General features: G+C 41.4%; 1 protein-coding gene across 2 annotated transcripts in view; it reads left to right on the forward strand.

Annotated features, from left to right (window-relative positions):
* RAB38 (RAB38, member RAS oncogene family) overlaps positions 1-14,719 on the forward strand; it is a 136,794-nt gene extending 122,075 nt beyond the window's left edge. For both annotated transcript variants that reach the window (XM_030332438.2, XM_032595055.1), the window contains exon 5: positions 13,817-14,719. In XM_030332438.2, coding sequence (XP_030188298.1) covers positions 13,817-13,969 — 153 coding nt within the window. In that variant the 3' untranslated portion in view covers positions 13,970-14,719. The remainder of the gene's footprint in view (positions 1-13,816) is intronic.
* Positions 14,720-19,931: the final 5,212 nt, after the last annotated feature.

Genomic DNA, 19,931 nt, shown 5'->3' on the forward strand with positions numbered 1-19,931 from the left:
AGAGGAAAGTGGAGCTGCTTAATTCTCTCTGACCCTCCCATCCCAACCCGAATCTGCCTTTCCTCGATTCATGTTGTTGTTGCGGATCCTTACCCTCTGCTCCCAGTTCTGCTGTGTTTCTTTGGTTCCTCACATGTCCCCCCACCCCAGATGCTAAAACCCTTTTCCATCTAATGCAAGAAGTTCAATCACATGCTACATTGCATAAGCTTCTAGGACTCGAGCAATCCAGTGGTAAAGAATCATCTTGAGGGGCGCCTAAATGGCTCAATTAACTGTCCGACTTCGACTCAGGTCATGATCTCAGGGTTCATAGGTTCCAGCCCGGCTTTGTGCTGACAGCTCAGAGCCTGGAGCCTGCCTCAGATCCTCTGTCTCCCTCTCTCTGCCCCTCCACCACTCATGCTCTGTCTCTCTCTCTCTCTCTAAAAAACAAATAAACATTATTTTTTTAATAAAGAAACATTTTGGAATTTTTTTAACTTAGCTTTTCATAAAATTATTTTGCCATAAGATGCCTTTTTTTTTCCTACCTTGTTATGAAACTTCAGAACCCACTTTGGCATACCTTGCTCTAACAAAGAAGTATATTATGTTTGTGCCTGCAAACTTTCTCATAGACAACTTAGTATTTAATCAAGCGTTTTCTTTTTTTTCAGGGCTTATTATATTCTGGCCCTATTGCTGAGTTCTTTCACGTAGCTCATTTTGTTTTAATAACATCTTAAACAAACTTGTGAAGCTGACATTTTTTCTCACAATTATAGGTAAAGAAACTGAGGCACCAGTCATGCATGATTGCATGCTTGATGACTTTTGGCGATTTCCCTGAGGTTACATAGTTAGCAATTGGCAGGGCTAGGATAGTTCTGAGTCCTTTTACTGTACCTTTCCTTTTAAATAAACCAATTTGTAAGCAATAAAAATTCAAGATACCCAACGATTATGAAACTGGAAAATGTACCCAAATTTCACCTAAAAGTTCAAAGCAGAGTAAAATGAAATCCTTGTGAATCAATTAGATGTCAGTAGCTAATTACTTCCAAATGAGATATATCCACTCTGTAGGCCTACAGATAGAGATGGAGTAAGGATAATCCAAGCAAGGCACATTGAAAGAATGGCCTGTGGTTTAGTTCAGTTGGAGTTCAGCTAAGTGAGGGGAGCCAGCAGAGATGAGCCAAGAGAATTAAGGGGGAGCCCTGTTGGTTGGCTCAATCTAGTGGTTTGGACTAATTCTGATTAGGCAAGGTGAGACAGCAATGTTTTTCGAGCTGGGAATTAGGGTGAGGTATCATGGTCACTACACTTTAGTTAGAGTAGTCAGGGGATAGTTTGAAAGGAGTATGGAAAACAGTGGCCATGGGAAGAAAACAGAGGGATGTGACCATAGACGAGACTACATAGGGCCTGGCTTAGGGCAAAATGTCACAACAATTGTGAGATGGAGCTCATCGTTATCGTTATGTCTGAGCAGAGGCAGGAGAGGCCAGGGCTAATAAAATAATCACATAATGACTGGCACAATAGTTTATTAAAGTGAAGATTGTAGAGACTTTGATGAATAGTGCCTGGTCCATGGAAAGAGATCAATGATTATTTGCTGAATAATAAGTTATTTCATTTAGTTACATGATACATCAATATTACATGGTAGGAACTATGAAATGAAGCATCTCTTCTTTGCTACTACAAGCTTGTAGAATGAAGAAAAGGGTAGTGTTATTCCACAGAAAAAATAAAATTAAAAAAAAAAAAAGAAAAAAATTATATAGCTCATGCTAAGCACTGCCTTAAGGAGGTTGCCCAGTCCAAGAATGACTTGTTATCCGAGTGTGGAATTTAGGAGTTAGACCTCAGAGACACGGAAGTGTAGACTTTGGTTCTACCGTTGAAGCCAGGGTTCTGGTAGTTGGCTAGTACCATGACATTCCAAACATAAAGGGAGTGCTAAAAGATGCATTTGTTTATTTTGTCAGTACATCATCTTTTATGCATACTTTTTGTTGCTTGTGTTTTCCCCCACGCTGACGTTATTCTAACAATGGTGGTAGAAAGCATTTCATTTATGCTATCAGGAAAAGCAAAGGTTTCAAACTCTCTGCTAGAGTTAGTTGAAGGCTGGACAAAAGGGCCGTATATTAAGAAAATATAAACTACAGGCCTGAGAATAGTTGTAAAGCTCGAATTGACCATTCATTCAGTTTCATAAAAATTCTTGAGAAAAGATGATAATAAAATATTCATATATAATATATAGTCATAAATATATATGATGTTACCCAATTTCTACTTTTGCCCCTAATATAATTATTTCTAATTCTCCTAATTCTGTCAGGAGGGTGCTATTATCTTTATATTCTAGGTGATGCCCAATAAAAGTGAATATTTTGCCTAAGTTTATCATCTAGTTATTAAATAGTGGAAGTCACCTGAAATAGCTTTTGAAATATCAGGGCATAAATAATTATTTTTAAAAGAGCAAAAGAAGTATCTAATGCAGGTCTGCTCAGCTGCAAAGCCTTTAGTAGTTCAGCTTGATTTTTATAAAATGTTTCAGTCAGTCTTCCTTCCATTTCACCCAAAAATAATGGTGTCAGATCATAACTGAAAAACAAGATAAGGAAAGGCAGTTTGACTTGTGAAATAAATTCTGTTGTGAATAAGTTTTCCTTTTCACTCCCTGCAGAGATCACCCCCATCTAAAATTATTTTCGGGTTGAAACCTGGACTTGTTACTCTGGAGGGCCCTTGTTAACAAGCTCATTCATTTGTTCATGCATTCATTCATCCGCTCATTCATTTACTCAACGTGTTCCAGGTGCCTACTGTCGGCAGGCACTGTGCTAGACACTGGGATGCAGCCACGAAGCCCCCAGGAGCTCCCAGTGCAGTGGAGGACACAGACTAACAAGCCATTACGTATTGACCAGTGGCAGGTGCTAGAATAGAGGGATGTTTGTCCAGCCTCTGGGAGTCAGAGGCAACTTCTCAGAAGAGGGTTGTATTTATCTGAGGACCGATACGTAATGTGTAGGTGCTTCATCCATGTGTATCATTTAATTCTTACATTCTAACAAGAACCCTATGACATGTGGTTATCATTAGCCTCATTTTACAGTTTAAGCAGGAAGGCTCAGGGTTTGGACTGTCCCACAGTCAGGGACAGTAGCAAGTTTTAAAGCTTGATTCCAAAGCTCATTCTCTTTCCATTATATCCTGCTGCTTCCTGGGACAACAATGTTCCAGTCTTAATCCTCAGACTTAGCACACAGAGGTTCCAGAGTGCAAGCATTTAATTATGATAGAAATGAATTATTAAACAGATAATTTCTACTCATAGTTAACACTCAAAAAATATGACTTTGAATTGAGTAAGTCCAGCAAATACTGTGGACACACAGTTTATTCTGTAAGTGTATTACTCCTCAGTCTTCTAACCTGTAAAATAGATTAGTAATATATCCACCTCTCAGCATGTACTAAGGGTGAAATGTGGTTATTCATGAAGCATATATAGCATAGTACCCGAGTAAATGTTCAATAGTAAGTGTTCAGTAAATACTAGCAAGTATTACTATTAAAAAATATATATTTATTTATTTTGAGAGAGAGAGAGAGAGAAAGCATGCATGTATGAGGGAGGGAGGGACAGAGAAAGAGAGGAAGAGAAAGAATTCTAAGCAGGCTCCACGCTGTCAGTGTAGAGCCTGATGCAGGGCTCAATCTCACGAACCGTGAGGTCATGACCTGAACCAAAATCAAGAGTCAGATGTTTAACTGACTGAGCCACCCAGCAAGTATTACTGTTAATATTTTGGGTCTGGTGGGCCATTTATCTTCTCAAACTGATGTATGAGCAAGTATTTTTACTGAAGGCTGCTGTCTTCATTAATAAGGTTTATAAAATCTGGCTTAATGGTAGTTTTTATGCTTATATTTATTCTTTATTGTCTTTTCAAAACTGATTATTGGGTAGGCAAACACTGTTTCAGTATACTACTCATAGTGAGGGACATTTAAAAAAACACTGTATTGAAAGCCAAATGTTAATAGAGACAAAATCTATGAATGTTTTGATTCTTTATAGCCATTAGTGGTAAGTCATACATTACATATTGAAGTTGGCAGTGTATCTCAGGAATGGCAAACTCTAAAAAAGATCTTGGGAACTTTGTGTCCCCAGTTAGCCTGGTGTGGGAAAAGAGACAGGGATGGTGAACTCACATTCCTCCAGGAGCCATGAAGTTAAGGGTATGAGAGAGGTAGGTGGCAAACTGGAGAGTGAATATGTGCCATTTAAAGACATTTAAAATAAAAAATAAGTAAATAAATGCCTGTGGGCCAAACATACCACATTGCAATTGCTCATTCATAATTTTTGAAATTTAGAAAGAAAGCCCTGGCCACCAAGGTAGGAGACTTGAGTCTTCATTCTTTCCATGGACATTTATAGAGAGGAGTATGGCTCAGTAGGTTAAGAGCAAGGGCTCTGGGCTTCAGTCTGGCTTTGCCATCTAACAGCGCAGAACTTTCAGGGGTCAGAGGAGAAGGATCTGAGCATGGGCTGGGGAACTAGGTGCTGAAAGTTTGACTTGCTGGCTGTGTGACCGACCCTGGGAAAAATTTTAACTTCTCTATCCTTCCATTTCCTCGCCTGAGTTTTTGTGAGGATTAGCTTAGTTCGTAAAGGTAAAGTAGATAAATGGTACCTCGCAGACAGTAAGTTTCAACAGGTTTCAACTAACTTTGGCAGTTTTGTTTAGAGGCTTCTTATGCACCAAACACTGTGCTGGGAGCCAGGAACACAAACATAATAAGATAAAATCCATTTTTAAGAACACAAGCGATAAGTGGTTATGAGTCACTGGTAAGTGCCAGGTGTGTACAAAGTGCCAAGCAGCCCTGATGATACATTTCATAATGCTGAGAGAAGGCTACTTAGCAGAGATATTTACAGAAACAAAGAAGTGTGCAAGCAGCAAGAGCTAAGAGGCAGCCTGTGTGATGCCAGGCAAGTCACTTTCCTTCTCTGTTGCGTTAATTTCTGCATGTGTCAAAGAGATCAATTTGAATTAGTGGTATCTGATTTCCCTGGTAAGTGGCAAGTTTGGAGATGTTTCACGGCTGAGGTGGGGTTTCTGAGGCTGCTAGATTGATGGCAAGGGCATCAGAGAAAAGAGCTTTAAAGTATGAGGCCCAAGGGCTACAGAAGACAGGGGAGAAATGGGGTATAACATGAACTTGGACATCTAACATGGAGGACAGGGGCTGAGGCAGGGCTACAGTAGAGTGGAGAGATCTTGTCAGAGGAACACAGTCTTTGGAGCTTATTTTATCTGTAGACTTTCCTCTTCTTCACCAGTATCTACATGCTGACAATGTGACTCTGTCCTATGTTGAAATCAATTACAATATAGCTCCATCTGTCCTTCCCAGTGCCTGTTAGGTAGATGCAAAGTAACTTTCAGACAACAGGGCATCATTAGGACCTGGTTTTTCTGAAGCACACTCTTCAGTGTAAAACCATGGGGTTTGGATGCAGGCAGACCTTTGCTTGGGCACTTACAACCTGTTGGCCATAGACCTTGAGAAGTCAACAGGGAGAAGAAAAAGAAAATACAGAAGCTCCAAGGGTTGGAGCTGGAACCAGATTCTGCCCCTTCCTGTCCCTGAGACCTGGTGTATGCCATTTAGCCTCCCTGTACCTCACTTTTCTCATTGGTAAAATGAGGTCAGAGCCTCCCACCTCAGCTTTCTTGTGAAAATTAAATGAAATGCCAACTTCTGAGAACAGTGTTGGAGATAGAGGGCTCAGTTTAGAGGAGCCCCAGTAGAAGCTCAAGATTGAGAGGAAGCCATTACCGGAAGGATGGGGGGTGATATTACAGATGAGGGAGGAAAGAAGTACAAAGCAGACAAAAACACAGGTGTCCATTGTGCCTGCCCCATATTAGATATGAACTAAGGCAAATGAAAGCCAGCAAACTGCTTAGCACTTATGTGCTCAATAAACAAGTACTGAATCTTAGAGAAAGAAAGGATTTGAAAAGCCCTGTTCTGCGCAAGACTTCTTACAGTGGTAGTGTTACCCTGCGGGCCATCTGCTCTAATTAAAATTTCACGGGGCTGAGGAATTTAGTGCCCTAACCTCAGGGCCTCTGGTACACTTGGTGTTTTGTTTGAGGTTGATGTATTTGGAAAGATTAGAGGAGGAAGAATTCTTTGCCAGTTTTTAACTAGGCAGAAGTGAAGGTTTTCTGCTAGAATATTTTTGCTCTCTGGCACTGGGGGGTCAGAGATTAAATAATTTGCCACCAGACAGATGTTCTGAAGAGCTAATTAAAAAACTGACAAGAACCCAAGACCTCATATAGTTAGATTTATATTCCATCCTCTACAGGAAGATCACAATCACTACAGCTTAAAATCGCTATATTAAATGATTCTTCCAGAAAGTTCATTTTGAAATTAAAAAAAATGGCATTAAAGACATTCTTAATTATAGAAGCATGTCTCAAATCTGGATGCATATTTTAAAGAAATGGAGAACCCTTTTAAAAATACTTGCGCTGGGCCCCATCCCAGACCAATCATATCAACGTCTGGGAGGAGGGTCTCAGTAACAGATTTTTTTGAACTCTTTAAATGATTTGAATATGCAGCCAGGATTAAGAACTACTGATCTGGGGCGCCTGGGTGGCGCAGTCGGTTAAGCCTCCGACTTCAGCCAGGTCACGATCTCGCGGTCCGTGAGTTCGAGCCCCGCGTCAGGCTCTGGGCTGATGGCTCAGAGCCTGGAGCCTGTTTCCGATTCTGTGTCTCCCTCTCTCTCTGCCCCTCCCCCGTTCATGCTCTGTCTCTCTCTGTCCCAAAAATAAATAAACGTTGAAAAAAAAATTTAAAAAAAAAAGAACTACTGATCTAGAAATAAAACTATTTTAATCTCTGTATTAATCCTGGGAGACACTACAATGTAATATATGTGAACAGAATAGGAACTGGAGTGAGGTCAGTTTTAGCCAAAAAGACAGGTTGATCACAATCACATACTCCCCTGGGTAAATTACTTAACCGTGTTAAAGGTCAAAGTTTTGTTACCTTTAAAATATGGCTATTAGCTTTTTAATAGATTTTTATGAGGATTGGATGTGAACATTATGTCATAAGTAAAGGACCTGCTATACGCCCAGCATGGAGTAGACACTCAGTAGTCACCCTGTTGGTCACTACCATTTATTTATTTTTTTTGGTTTTGTTTTTTTGTTTTTGTTTTTGTTTTGTTTTTAACGTTTATTTATTTTTGGGAGAGAGAGAGAGAGAGAGAGAGAGAGAGAGAGAGACAGAGCATGAGTGGGGGTGGGGCGGCGGGTAGACACACACACACACACACACACACACACACACACACACAGAATCTGAAAAAGGCTCCAGGCTCTGAGCTGTCAGCACAGAGCCAGATGCAGGGCTTGAACTTACAAACCGTGAGATCATGACCTGAGCCGAAGTTGGACTCTTAACTGACTGAGCCACTCAGGTGCCCCATCACTACCATTTATTTTTACTAAAATGCTTTGCTGGGAATTTTAAGTCTTTTTCTTAGGTATGCTTATTAATATGAATGAAAAGATTTTGAGTAGAGGCACAAAGATGAGCATACATAAACCTAACACAGTCTGCACAATAGAGCATCTTGTCACACTGCAATTTGTAAATACATCATAGTCAGATTCAGCCTGAGTGTACATATCATCAAAGTCATAGAGCGTATAAATTTCCTCCTAGAGATGTTACTACTCTCTAGAATGAATGCCAATAAACATTCCCAGGTAGCATTTTGCACTTAAGCCAGCCACTGTGTTTCTTTACAATCACCTGGAAAATGTGGACTTAGCTGTGACGACTTGGGTGCCAAGTAGCTCAATCAATTATATTGCAATATAATTGCCCAAAGGGTCTGAACCTGTAGTTCTCAGGTGCATTTTGATTATCCACGCTAGCCATGGACAGAAGGAGAGAGGGAAGTTTGCTGTTTTGCCATTCCTTATCTGAGCCTAGGCCCTTGGCTGTGACCTCAGTGGTATATAGACAGACAGTAGGACCAGCAATACAAATGAACCTTGCTGGAGGCCCTGAATACATGTTCCTACCTTTTTTTTTTCTTTTTTAAGAGAGGGGTTTATTTTATTTTATTTTATTTTTTAAATGTATTTATTTGTTTTATAGAGAGAAAGCAAGCAAGCATGGGGAAGAGGCAGAGATAGAGGGAGAGAGAGACTCCCATGTAGGCTCCAAACTGTCAGCTCACAGCCTGACATAGGGCTTGATCCCACAAACTGCGAGATCATGACCTGAGCCAAAATCAAGAGTCAGACACTTAACTGACTGAGCCACCCAGGCACCTCAGCTCCCACCTTTTTTATGCTGGAAACATGTGTCCTGGCCATAGTGTTCCTTTATTTGTTTGTGGGACTATTTTGGCGGAGCTGAGATGAGGGTCTGGCGCTAAGCCTGTGCTTTCAGCATTTTATCCCTTACTTTTTATTGTAAGCATATGGTAAATATTGTGGTACGTATTAGTGTTTACTCTTCTCCTTGGACTTGTACCTGTCCCCACCACTTACTAGTGTGTGTCTTGAGGTCAGCCAATTACCCCTTCTCAATCTGTTTCCTCAGCTGCAAAATGAAGGAATCGAATACACATATTATTGTGTTCTGCTGATGATAAAATGAGAATATAGTGATAACATTTGTTGAATGTGTATTTCTGAGTAGTTGAGTATTTCACGTGTTCTCACTATTAATATATATTAACTTATAACCACCTGTAAAGTAGATCCCTTAATTCCCTTTTTTACAGATAAGAACACTGAGGTATGGAGTGGTTAAAGTAGTTTTTTCAAGGTCACCCAGCCAGAAAGTGGAGGAGCTGAGATGACTTTGGCTTCATGCCTGTGCTCAAAACACTGCATACCAGGCCTTTTCATAGAGGGCATGTGGTAAATAATAGTGTTTGCTCCTCTTCTGAGCTTCCTCTGACAATTTCTGATCTGAAATAGGTATGGCATGGCAACAGCACCATGGTTCGCCTGATAGCCATTTACTAAATACTTATTGATAGATTAATTGATAAAACAGTGCTCAGGTTGTGTACAGTTTTGCCTAGTAATGGATTTGTATCATATTGTGTTTATTGACACTTGACCTGCAGAAAACCCTCAGTGACTCTACGTGGCCCCTTAGCATTCAAGGCTCTTCAGTGATCTGGAATGATCTGCCCTTTCCAACATCATTATACCTCTGCTATTTATACAAACCTTGCTGGGGTTTAAGCTCAGTTAAGGATGGGACTTATTTGGTCATCTTTTTCTTTGTATGTCTACTACTTGGGGGAATCTGAATAATATTGACGGAATGAATGACTGAATGTGTCTCAGCCATTATGAGCTGCCACATTGTTCCTATGTGCAAAAAAGCAGGTGCTAGCACTTCTTGGCTCTGATGGATCCCTTTGTCCAGCCCCATCCTCCATGATCCCATGTCCTAGTCCTGACCCCAGCTAGCCTTTACCAGGTGTTAAACTTTCCAACAGTTTTACCAGCATCATCCTATCTTTTGTGAAAATGATCCTGCTAGGCTGCCACTAATTGGGCTTAGGTTTTTGTTGTGTTTCTTATAATGATGATGAGTTTTCATAAATTTGTCCACACTTGCATTTCACTCACCTCATTACTGGATTTTGCCAATTTGCACATTAATGAAAGTAAACCCTATTTAAAGGGCATGCTAATATATGAATGGAAGTTTAAAAAATACTACTGACTAGTCTAACTTTACATTGTAGGTGAAGGGGGGCCTTTTTAATGCTTAAGATGTATTTTTCCTATTACATAAACACGTTTTTCTTCTAATGTAAGGAGCTAAGATTTATTTAGCACCTATGAGGCCTAACACTGCAGTAAGAACTTCTGTTTGTTATTGCACTTGATCTTCAAAACAATCCTGGAAAGGAATATAGCATGATAAGAACCAGGCTTTGATGTCAGAAAGACCTAGGTGTGGCCCCCAACCCACCCACTGCATGATCTTGGGGAAGTCTCTTAATGATCTTGGCAGGTCAGGTCTAGTGACCCAGAAGAGGTCCTACAGGATGAGCCAAGAGGATCTCTGGCTGAGCTTAGGATGGAAATCAAATGCAAGCCAGCAGGAGGTGAAAGCAGAACTTGATGATGTAGAGAAAGCAGATACAGATGGAGGGTCCAGGAGACTCAGAAAGGAAAGGAGCATGAGTCTTGTCTTTGTTTCAGGTCTGGGGGTTTTGATTAAGGATAGGTGGTCCAGTGGTGTATGTACTCTCTCAAGAATCCAGGAACTGGTTAGACAAAGACAAAGACCCAGGTGTCATTCATGGGAACCAAGGGTCCTTGGTAAAAATATGTCTAGTGCTGGTGGTCTGGAATATGCATATAGTTTAACACACCTAGTAAAAGCCAGTTGGTAAAAGCCAGGATGTCTCATCTGGTCCTTCCTTAGATGTTATCTCTTCTAGAGAAATCATTAACTCCTTGTCCCTTACAAGGAGGGCATGAGCTATATGCATTCTGAGGTGTGTGTAAAGCAGAGTAGGGGGTGCAGATGTTGGCAGAAATAGAAGCAGGAAAGGGAGAAGAAAGCAGATTTTTATGGAGTCCTTCAGTTTCCCTGTCTCAGGAATCTACCTAAACTTAAGTTTTCTTATCTATAAATAGATATAATGACATCCATTTGGTATTTGAGGTGATATTTTATTGCTTTCTTCCCTACACACAAACAATTGCCAAATGGGAACAAAAGTGTTGGTTTATTAATGGCTAGATAAGCAACCAAAGTTGCTTGGTTAAAACCAACCAAATGTAGGGCTTCTGCAGAGAGATGTACTGGCCCATGAGGCCAGGGCTCAGAAGGCTGAGTGAGGCTACTCATTTCCACTTTGCTGAAACTGGAGACAGTAGAGGACCTGGACCTTCTAATTGGTCACATAAATAAGTGGCTGGGCTCAAGAGCAAACGTGGAGCTGAGTCTCTCCCAAAGAGCCAGGCTCTTTCTAGGTCAGATTGCTGCCCGAGAGCAGATAGTTCAATTGTGACCCCTGGGCATAATAACTGGCAGAGGAAGAGGGGCAGAAGGCATGCCAAGCGTGGGTAAAGACGTGAAGGTGCAGTAACCCACCCAGCAGGGAACAGGGCAGAGGAAGCTGTTCTCTGTGGAATGGCTTTCAGGGAATGGGCACATATAGGAGCGAAAAGTAGAAGGCCATCCTCAGGCCCAGCCTAACAATAACAGCAAAATCAGTGAGAACACAAACCAAACCCTTACTTCATAGGGCTTTAAATGGGATTAAGTAAATTATGTGTATAAAGTGCCCGGCATGAACACACCGGGCAAGCACCAATGACCACTATAACCTTTAAAGAGAAGCAGTTGTTCATCAGGTAAGTAGTGTCATCAAGACCATTGCATAGATGGAATGGAATGCATAGAGGAATGGAAGGCTCAGAGACATGAATTCTGGTATGGTATAAAAACCAGTAACAACAACAAGAACATCACAAACAAGCAAAACATAATTTTACCTTGTTTTAGATTTGGGAACCCTTGGAAGCATTTTTTTTTGTTTTGTTTTGTTTTTGTTAAGGGTCTGGACATGAAAGAAAATAATCAGAGGAAATATCCTGGAACTCCAAAAGTTACTTTAAGCTTTCATAGGAGGTGAGCTCGGAAGTGGACTTGAAGGATGGGGAACATGCTAATGAATATTTGCATCCAATGTCATTAGCCACAGGTGCCATTTGGAAACCATCACCACTTCTTACGTTTTCCACGTAGTATGACTTCATGCAGTGATCTCAAAATGTATCAACAACTGACATACATAAAAAGCTCAGAGATCAGAAGTTATATTTCAGATTGGACAAGGTCTTGCAGTGAAACAAGTTGACAAGAAAGTCCTTATCTCTTTATATTGACTATGATGAAACATGTCAGAGAAGTTTAACAAATTTGACTTTACTGGAGATCAAGGTTTTTTGTTTAGGATGCCAGTAGTAAATATTCTGTATTTCTCTGCTTTCTATTAGCAGGGGGAAAAAAAGCTATTTAATCTAGATTAACCTAATAAAGAGCATATTTGAGATTTAAATGTTTGCTCCACATTTTCCCCAAATTAAAGCTTATTTTATTCTTGAACACAGATTCAAATTTCTGATGTCATATTTTTCTTTGAAGAGTTATATCCATCTGGATTGTCTAGGTAATATCACAGTAATAACCTTAAATGTAGTGACGTCAAACAATAGGGTCATAATTCTCACTTGGTGCTACATGCATCATCACGGGCCACTTGGCTCCTCTTGATTCCCATTCATAGACCTAGGACAAGAGAATTTCCATCTTTGTGCTTCCACGATTTCAGAAGCAGGGAAAAATAAACATGGCAAATTAAGCATTGCCTTTTATTGCTTCTATACAATAGGGAGACACATCACTTCTCACATGTCATTGTCCAATGAAAGTCACATATCCGTGATTAACTTCAAAGAGGTCAGAGCAGTCCACTTCTCCCATTTGACCGAAAGGCAGACAGCCAGAAAATACTTATAAAATCACTAATGACCGCTGTAAGAGGTGTCTTATTATTCCTATTTCATATCAAGGTCACAAAAGTAGTATGTGAAAGAGGGCAATTATGAACCTAAGTTAGACTGAAGACTTATGTATCTTATATAATATTATGCTGTACTATAAGAGTATGTAAAAATGAGAAAGTTGCCCTCTACCTTCATTTCAACCTACTAAAAGTAAGTGAGACTACCAAACACTATTTCTCTGAAGTAACAAAATAAATATATCTGCTTTTGTGAAGGAATGAAAAGTAAAGTTTCTCAAAGGAATGTGAGGGAGGGGAGGAGAAAGAAGATGTGTGGATAGGGCATCCAAGAGATACTTAAATGAGTTGCCAAAAATATTGCTCTTTTGTCATATATAGGTCTCTGCTCCAGCATTATTTTAAAATATTGATAAGAATGGGGCGCCTGGGTGGCACAGTCGGTTAAGCATCCGACTTCAGCCAGGTCACGATCTCGCGGTCTGTGAGTTCAAGCCCCGCGTCGGGCTCTGGGCTGATGGCTCAGAGCCTGGAGCCTGTTTCCGATTCTGTGTCTCCCTCTCTCTCTCTGCCCCTCCCCCGTTCATGCTCTGTCTCTCTCTGTCCCAAAAATAATAAAAAACGTTGAAAAAAATAAAAATAAAAAAATAATAAAATATTGATAAGAAAAACTTTTTTTGGGGGGGGGGCGGTGCCTGGGTGGCTTCGTCGATTAAACATCTGACTTTGGCCCAGGTCATGATCTCACAGTTTGTGGGTTCGAGCCCTGCGTCGGGCTCTGTGCTGTCGGTTCAGAGCCTGGAGCCTGCTTCAGATTCTGTGTCTCCTTGTCTCTATGCCCCTCCCCAGCTCATGCTCTGTCTCTCAAAAAATGAATAAACGTTAAAAAAAGAAAAAAAAAAGAAAAACTTTTTTTAAAAAATTTTTTTTAAACGTTTATTTATTTTTGAGTCAGAGAGAGACAGAGCATGAACGGGGGAGGGTCAGAGAGAGGGAGACACAGAATCTGAAACAGGCTCCAGACTCTGAGCTGTCAGCCCAGAGCCTGACGCAGGGCTCGAACTCATGGACCGTGAGATCATGACCTGAGACAAAGTCGGCCGCTTAACTGACTGAGCCACCCAGACGCCCCAAGAAAAACTTTTTATTTATTTATTTTTACCCCCTCTGTAGGAGAATATAAACATTGATGAAGCCTCCAGATGCCTGGTGAAACATATACTTGCAAACGAGTGTGACCTGATGGAGTCCATTGAGCCGGACGTCGTGAAGCCCCATCTCACATCACCCAAGATTGTCAGCTGCTCCAGCTGTGCCAAATCCTAGTAGGCTTCTTTGCTGGCATATGATGGAAATAATCCCATTTATCTCATGTCTCAGTTCTTATCAATTTGAGTAAATGTCAGGATAGGGATACACATGCAGCAAGCCAAAGATCTATGCCTGTATATTTCCTATAAGAGAAAAATAGCAAATGTTCTTTTCATGTTTTTCCCAGCATCAGCACAGTGTTTACGAGCTTGTTAAATATTTAGTCTGTTACAAAATTCTGTCTTGTAGCCGACCACAGTTCTGGAGGGCCACAGTTCTGGAGGGCCAGCGTCTGCCCTGGTATTTTCTTCTTGGATTCGGCCACGGCCTCTAGTCTTAAAGAGAAAGGGGAGAAGAGCAGACTAGCTGTCAAGTTCAGCACTGGCTTTCACTTTGCCCCTGGTGCCTTTGTCCAGATTTCAATACACTTTCTGCTGGGCTGACAGGCCTATTAAGTAGAAATGTTTTTTTTCTCCAGAGATGACCTCCATTTCCAACAGCCCTAAGAGTTGTCTCTGATTTAGCCCTTCAGAGTCGAGTACACAGGCTTCCTGTGCTTTTCTTGCTTTTATTGTCCCTTGCCATGCCCTGAATGTTGGTTTAAGTGAAAACTGTATGAAAAGACTTGCCTCCATATGTGCCTTTCTGTTCACTTTCTCTGACTTAAGCCGTGGGGCTCTTCTGTTCATGTAATATATATTATATATATTTTCACAAGTGGAAAATAAAACATTACAAGATGCTGTTTCCCTATTTCTGAAAATGCTTTAAGTGTCTTAGTATTGTGATTTTTTTTTGATTGTGTAGCCATGGTTCTCAAGACCCATTTCTAAAGTTTTTTTTCAAAACGCAATGAGAAAAATACACTTAAAGGAACTTCTGGGCACTATTATACTTAGATGAGTCTATCTATTGTTCATTTCAGCATTTAGGCCAAGCAGTGTATCTACATTTTCTTGGTTAAGCAGAGGAATATATTTTCATATGTTCTAATCAAGAATATGGTCTAATAGCACACCAATCAACATGCAAAGAAGCAACTAAAATATGCATGATAATATTTTGGTTTACCCAATGGCTATGGTGCTGATATGCTGAAGATAGGTACTGTTTTTGTTTTTTTTTTCATTTATTTACTTTTGAGAGACAGAGCAAGACAGAGCATAAGGGGGGAAGGGCAGAGAGAGGTGGGGACACAGAATCCAAAGCAGGCCCCAGACTCTGAGCTGTCAGCACAGAGCCGAACGCGGGGCTCGAACTCACGGACTGCGAGATCATGACCTGAGCGGAAGTCGGAGGCCTAAGCCACTGAGCCACCCAGGTGCCCCAGGTACTGCTTTTTAATAGCATTTAATGGTGTTCGTATTCATATTATACTCACGGGAGCTTTGTCTTTTGTAGCAGATATTTTTGGGTGTCCTACCCATATTATCTTGGCATTCACTGTTTCTGTAAGTACCAACCACTCTGCTTCTTATTGTTTGTGACCTATTCCCCGAGGGCATTCTCTGGCCTTTGGCGCACTTGACATGTGAGGCAGACAGACGAGAAGTTCCAGGAGTTAATGTCTACAGGAGTAGCTCTCAACCAAGGATAGCAGGAAGTGGGAGATGAGTATCCTGGGTTCCTTGTCCCTCAGGAACCACATTCTTTTTGTTGTTGTTGTTTTATTTTTTTTTAATATTTATTTATTTTTGAGAGACAGAGCATGAGCAGGGGAGGGGCAGAGAGAGAGGGAGACACAGAATCCAATGCAGGCTCTAGGCTCCGAGCTGTCAACATAGAGCCCCATGTGGGCTCAAACCCATGAACTGTGAGACCATGACCTGAGCCAAAGCTGGACACTCAACTGACTCATCCTGAGGCATACTTTATACAGTCTCACAGGGGTCCAAGTGGGATTAAGCCCTGGCTCTCACAGGGGAAACCTGCCATCTGACTCATCCTGTATGGGCTTCCTTTCCTTTTTTCCTCACTTCCTCCCTCCTCTACTGGTCATTCCTGGGTTCACTTCCTAAATAAACTACTTTCACTGAAATCCTTGTTTCAGGGTCTTATGGGGAAACCCAAGCCCAGTCTACATTAGTTGGGACATAGGTGGCCTAAGAAGCAGATTCTCAACACCAGCTTCTTGAACCGAATCATTCATCACCCAGCTGGTAGCAAGGACCCCCTTGCTGGTAGACAATGTGGTGGAGCTAATCCCTAGCAAGCTGTAGCACCATAATTACTAAAATTGTCATCACGTGGATTGGGATAGAATCTAGATGGAAGGAAAGTCTATTGCTCTTGGGTTTCAGAGACATGAGATTATGGAGTTAACTTCCAGAAACTCTGTAGGAGAAAACATTATAGAGTTGATTCAGCTAACACTCAACTCAGGATTTGGTGTATAATCTTGAAGACCTCCAAACAGCAATCAAAATAATCCTCATTTCCCTTAGCTACAGGATAGACAGGATGGATGCTGAAAATCAGGCCTAAGATTTTAGGAGAAGCAGACTTTTATTTTTATTTTTAATGCTTATTTATTTTGAGAGAGAGAGAGCGCACACCCACAAAAAGAGTGGGGTGGAGAGATAGAGAATCCCAAGCAGGCTCTGAGCTGACAGCACAGAGCCCGATATGGGGCTCAAACTCACAAACCGTGAGATTATGACCAGAGCCGAAATCAAGTCAGACGCGTAACCAGCTGAGCCACCCAGGCTCCCTGAGAAGCAGACTTTTAAAAGAGGCTGACCCCACAGAGCTAGCAAATTTCCTCCACTAAAATCAGAATTTTTATAGGAAAGAAATCATACACTGAAATATAGAAGGAGATAATTTGGATGGATGCTCTTAAGAATCTTGAACCCAAAGATTGTTCTGAAACTATGGCCCAGAAAAAAAGACCTTTACCCTTTCCTGGGGGGAAAATAGCCACTTGTCACATAAAAGCTCCACCTGAGTAGGATGTTTTAGAAGGTGATGCTTTTCCTTCTCAAGTTCTGCTCCCATCTTCCCTCATTGCTTCCAGACAAATAACTAGAATCAAGTCTCAGTGTGAACAGTCTCAGAGAAGAAAACTATGCTCTATGTTGCAGGGTGAAAAGGATTATTAATCAAATGAACTATAAAGCCTGACTAATAAGTATGGGTAGGAATCTGGAGAACGTTCTTGAATTGGTCTTAAGATGCTGCATCAGGGAGGACAGAATGTAGCACCAGATGATGGATAATCTATTTCTATGAGAGCACTCTTTAATGAGTTAATTTTTAACATTCTGGCAAGGAAACCTGGAGCTGATCCCAATGTGCTACTAGAATAGCTCTTTGAAGCTTGGAAACAATGTTGGCCTAAAATAAATGATGTGGAGATGCCAGAACTACCTTGGCAAAGTATTAGAGAAGAGCTCTAAGGTCTCAAAGAGGTGGGCATATTATAATGTATTTATTTTGTAATATCAGAGAAACTACCAGCTGATTATGTTCCTCAGGAGAGCCCAGAAGACACTCCCTTCACTAAAACAATAAGGAGTGTCCCCCAAACAGGGATACCAGCATCAATGAGAAGCTCACTGGTGGTTGTTCTCTGTGCCAGATTTGAGACTGTAAGTATGTTGCTGTGTTCACTGGGAATGACACCAACATGGTTAAGGTTCAATATGTGGTATGAGCATATTTAGTGCTGGGTCCTGGATCTTGAGCATCAAAAGGTGGAAGTGGAAGTAAAGCCTCCTACTATCTCTTTAAAAAATCAACTTAAGAAAGTGAGCTTCCCCTTTGTACAACTTCAGGCTCTGCAAAGTTAGAGGTCTTGATCATTCTACCAGGGGACATAGTAAAGATTCCGCCAAATCTATAGCTTCTTCAGCTGCTGCCTGATGTTTTTGGCTCCTCATGCCTACGGGCCTGTTGTTAGAGAAGGTTGTTACTGTACAGGCAGGGGAAGGTCATCCTTATTACCAAGAGGAGAGGGTTGCTGCTAAATAATGAAACAGGGAAGAGTATGTCTGGAAATCCTGGGGCTCATTGGAGTGCCTCTTGATGCTTCCATGCCTAGTGAGAACTAAAAGGGCAATTGCGGTGATAACATCTGGAAGAGTACAAGTAACCAGGGACTCACACTCTCAGGAACAAAGCTCTGCATGCACCACATCATGACCCTTAGCTAGGAGCAGGTTGGTCAAGGGACAGAAGTGGTAGAGGAGGGAAATGCTGCATGTCAATGATGGTCTCAAAATTAACTACAGCAGTGGAGATGGGAGCGTATCCCACCAACCCTTTATTGTGAGTTCTCTAGTGCTCTCCCTCTGTCTTTGGGAATTATGACCAATGACTTCCTTAAAAACATCAGTGAAAGGACAGACTGAACTTAACATTAGCATAAGTGAATCTGAGAAATGCAAGGCATGGGCTACAGTAGTCAACAGCGGAGGAAATACCTGTGTCCGCCCAGCACATGGCTTCCAATTGCAGTCCTCTGAAACTCTGCCTAAAAGCATTCCCCAGGTGCATGGAGTGTATTTGTTTTGCATGCTGGACAGGCCAGAGTGCTACAGAGTTAGTTATCACCTCTAGGAGCAGTCTCATCTGAGACTGACAAACAGGCAGATAAGTACTTCAGTATCGTCCCCGGCTCAGGTGGGATAAATCTGAGGCTAACTCTATGAACCCTCAGAGGTCCCTGCTGGGATTGAGGCAGAATTTCACACAGTGGTGACCTGCTCATTATCACAACTGTTTTGGTTTCCCTTCCTTGCCTGTCCTGGTTCTCTACTCCTCTGCCAGTGCTTCCAAGGATCATCTCCCAGTGAGGAGATTTCCATTTTTGATTGACCTTCAAATGCTAATAATTCCCTGGGAAAAGATATTTGCAAATGACATATCGGACAAAGGGCTAGTATCTAAAATCTATAAAGAGCTCACCAAACTCCACACCCGAAAAACAACCCAGTGAAGAAATGGGCAGAAAACATGAATAGACACTTCTCTAAAGAAGACATCCAGATGGCCAACAGGCACATGAAAGGATGCTCAGCGTCGCTCCTTATCAGGGAAATACAAATCAAAACCACACTCAGGTATCACCTCACGCCAGTCAGAGTGGCCAAAATGAACAAATCAGGAGACTATAGATGCTGGAGAGGATGTGGAGAAACGGGAACCCTCTTGCACTGTTGGTGGGAATGCAAATTGGTGCAGCCGCTCTGGAAAGCAGTGTGGAGGTTCCTCAGAAAATTAAAAATAGACCTACCCTATGACCCAGCAATAGCACTGCTAGGAATTTACCCAAGGGATACAGGAGTACTGATGCATAGGGGCACTTGTACCCCAATGTTCATAGCAGCACTCTCAACAATAGCCAAATTATGGAAAGAGCCTAAATGTCCATCAACTGATGAATGGATAAAGAAATTGTGGTATATATACACAATGGAATACTACGTGGCAATGAGAAAAAATGAAATATGGCCTTTTGTAGCAACGTGGATGGAACTGGAGAGTGTGATGCTAAGTGAAATAAGCCATACAGAGAAAGACAGATACCATATGGTTTCACTCTTATGTGGATCCTGAGAAACTTAACAGGAACCCATGGGGGAGGGGAAGGAAAAAAAAAAAAAAAAAAAAGGACGTTAGAGTGGGAGAGAGCCAAAGCATAAGAGACTGTTAAAAACTGAGAACAAACTGAGGGTTGATGGGGGGTGGGAGGGAGGGGAGGGTGGGTGATGGGTATCGAGGAGGGCACCTTTTGGGATGAGCACTGGGTGTTGTATGGAAACCAATTTGTCAATAAATTTCATATATAAAAAAATGCTAATAATTCCCTTTTTAATGTTTATTTATTTATTTTGAGGGGAGGAGGGGTAGATTGGGAGGGAGAGAGAATCCCATGCAGGCTCCTCACTGTCAGCCCAGATCCTGACATGGGCTTCGAACTCACTAACTGTCAGATCATGACCTGAGCCAAAATCAAGAGTCGGAGGCTTAACCG

The sequence above is a fragment of the Lynx canadensis genome, chromosome D1, assembly GCF_007474595.2.
Source record: "Lynx canadensis isolate LIC74 chromosome D1, mLynCan4.pri.v2, whole genome shotgun sequence".
Classification (NCBI taxonomy): Eukaryota; Metazoa; Chordata; class Mammalia; order Carnivora; family Felidae; genus Lynx; species Lynx canadensis.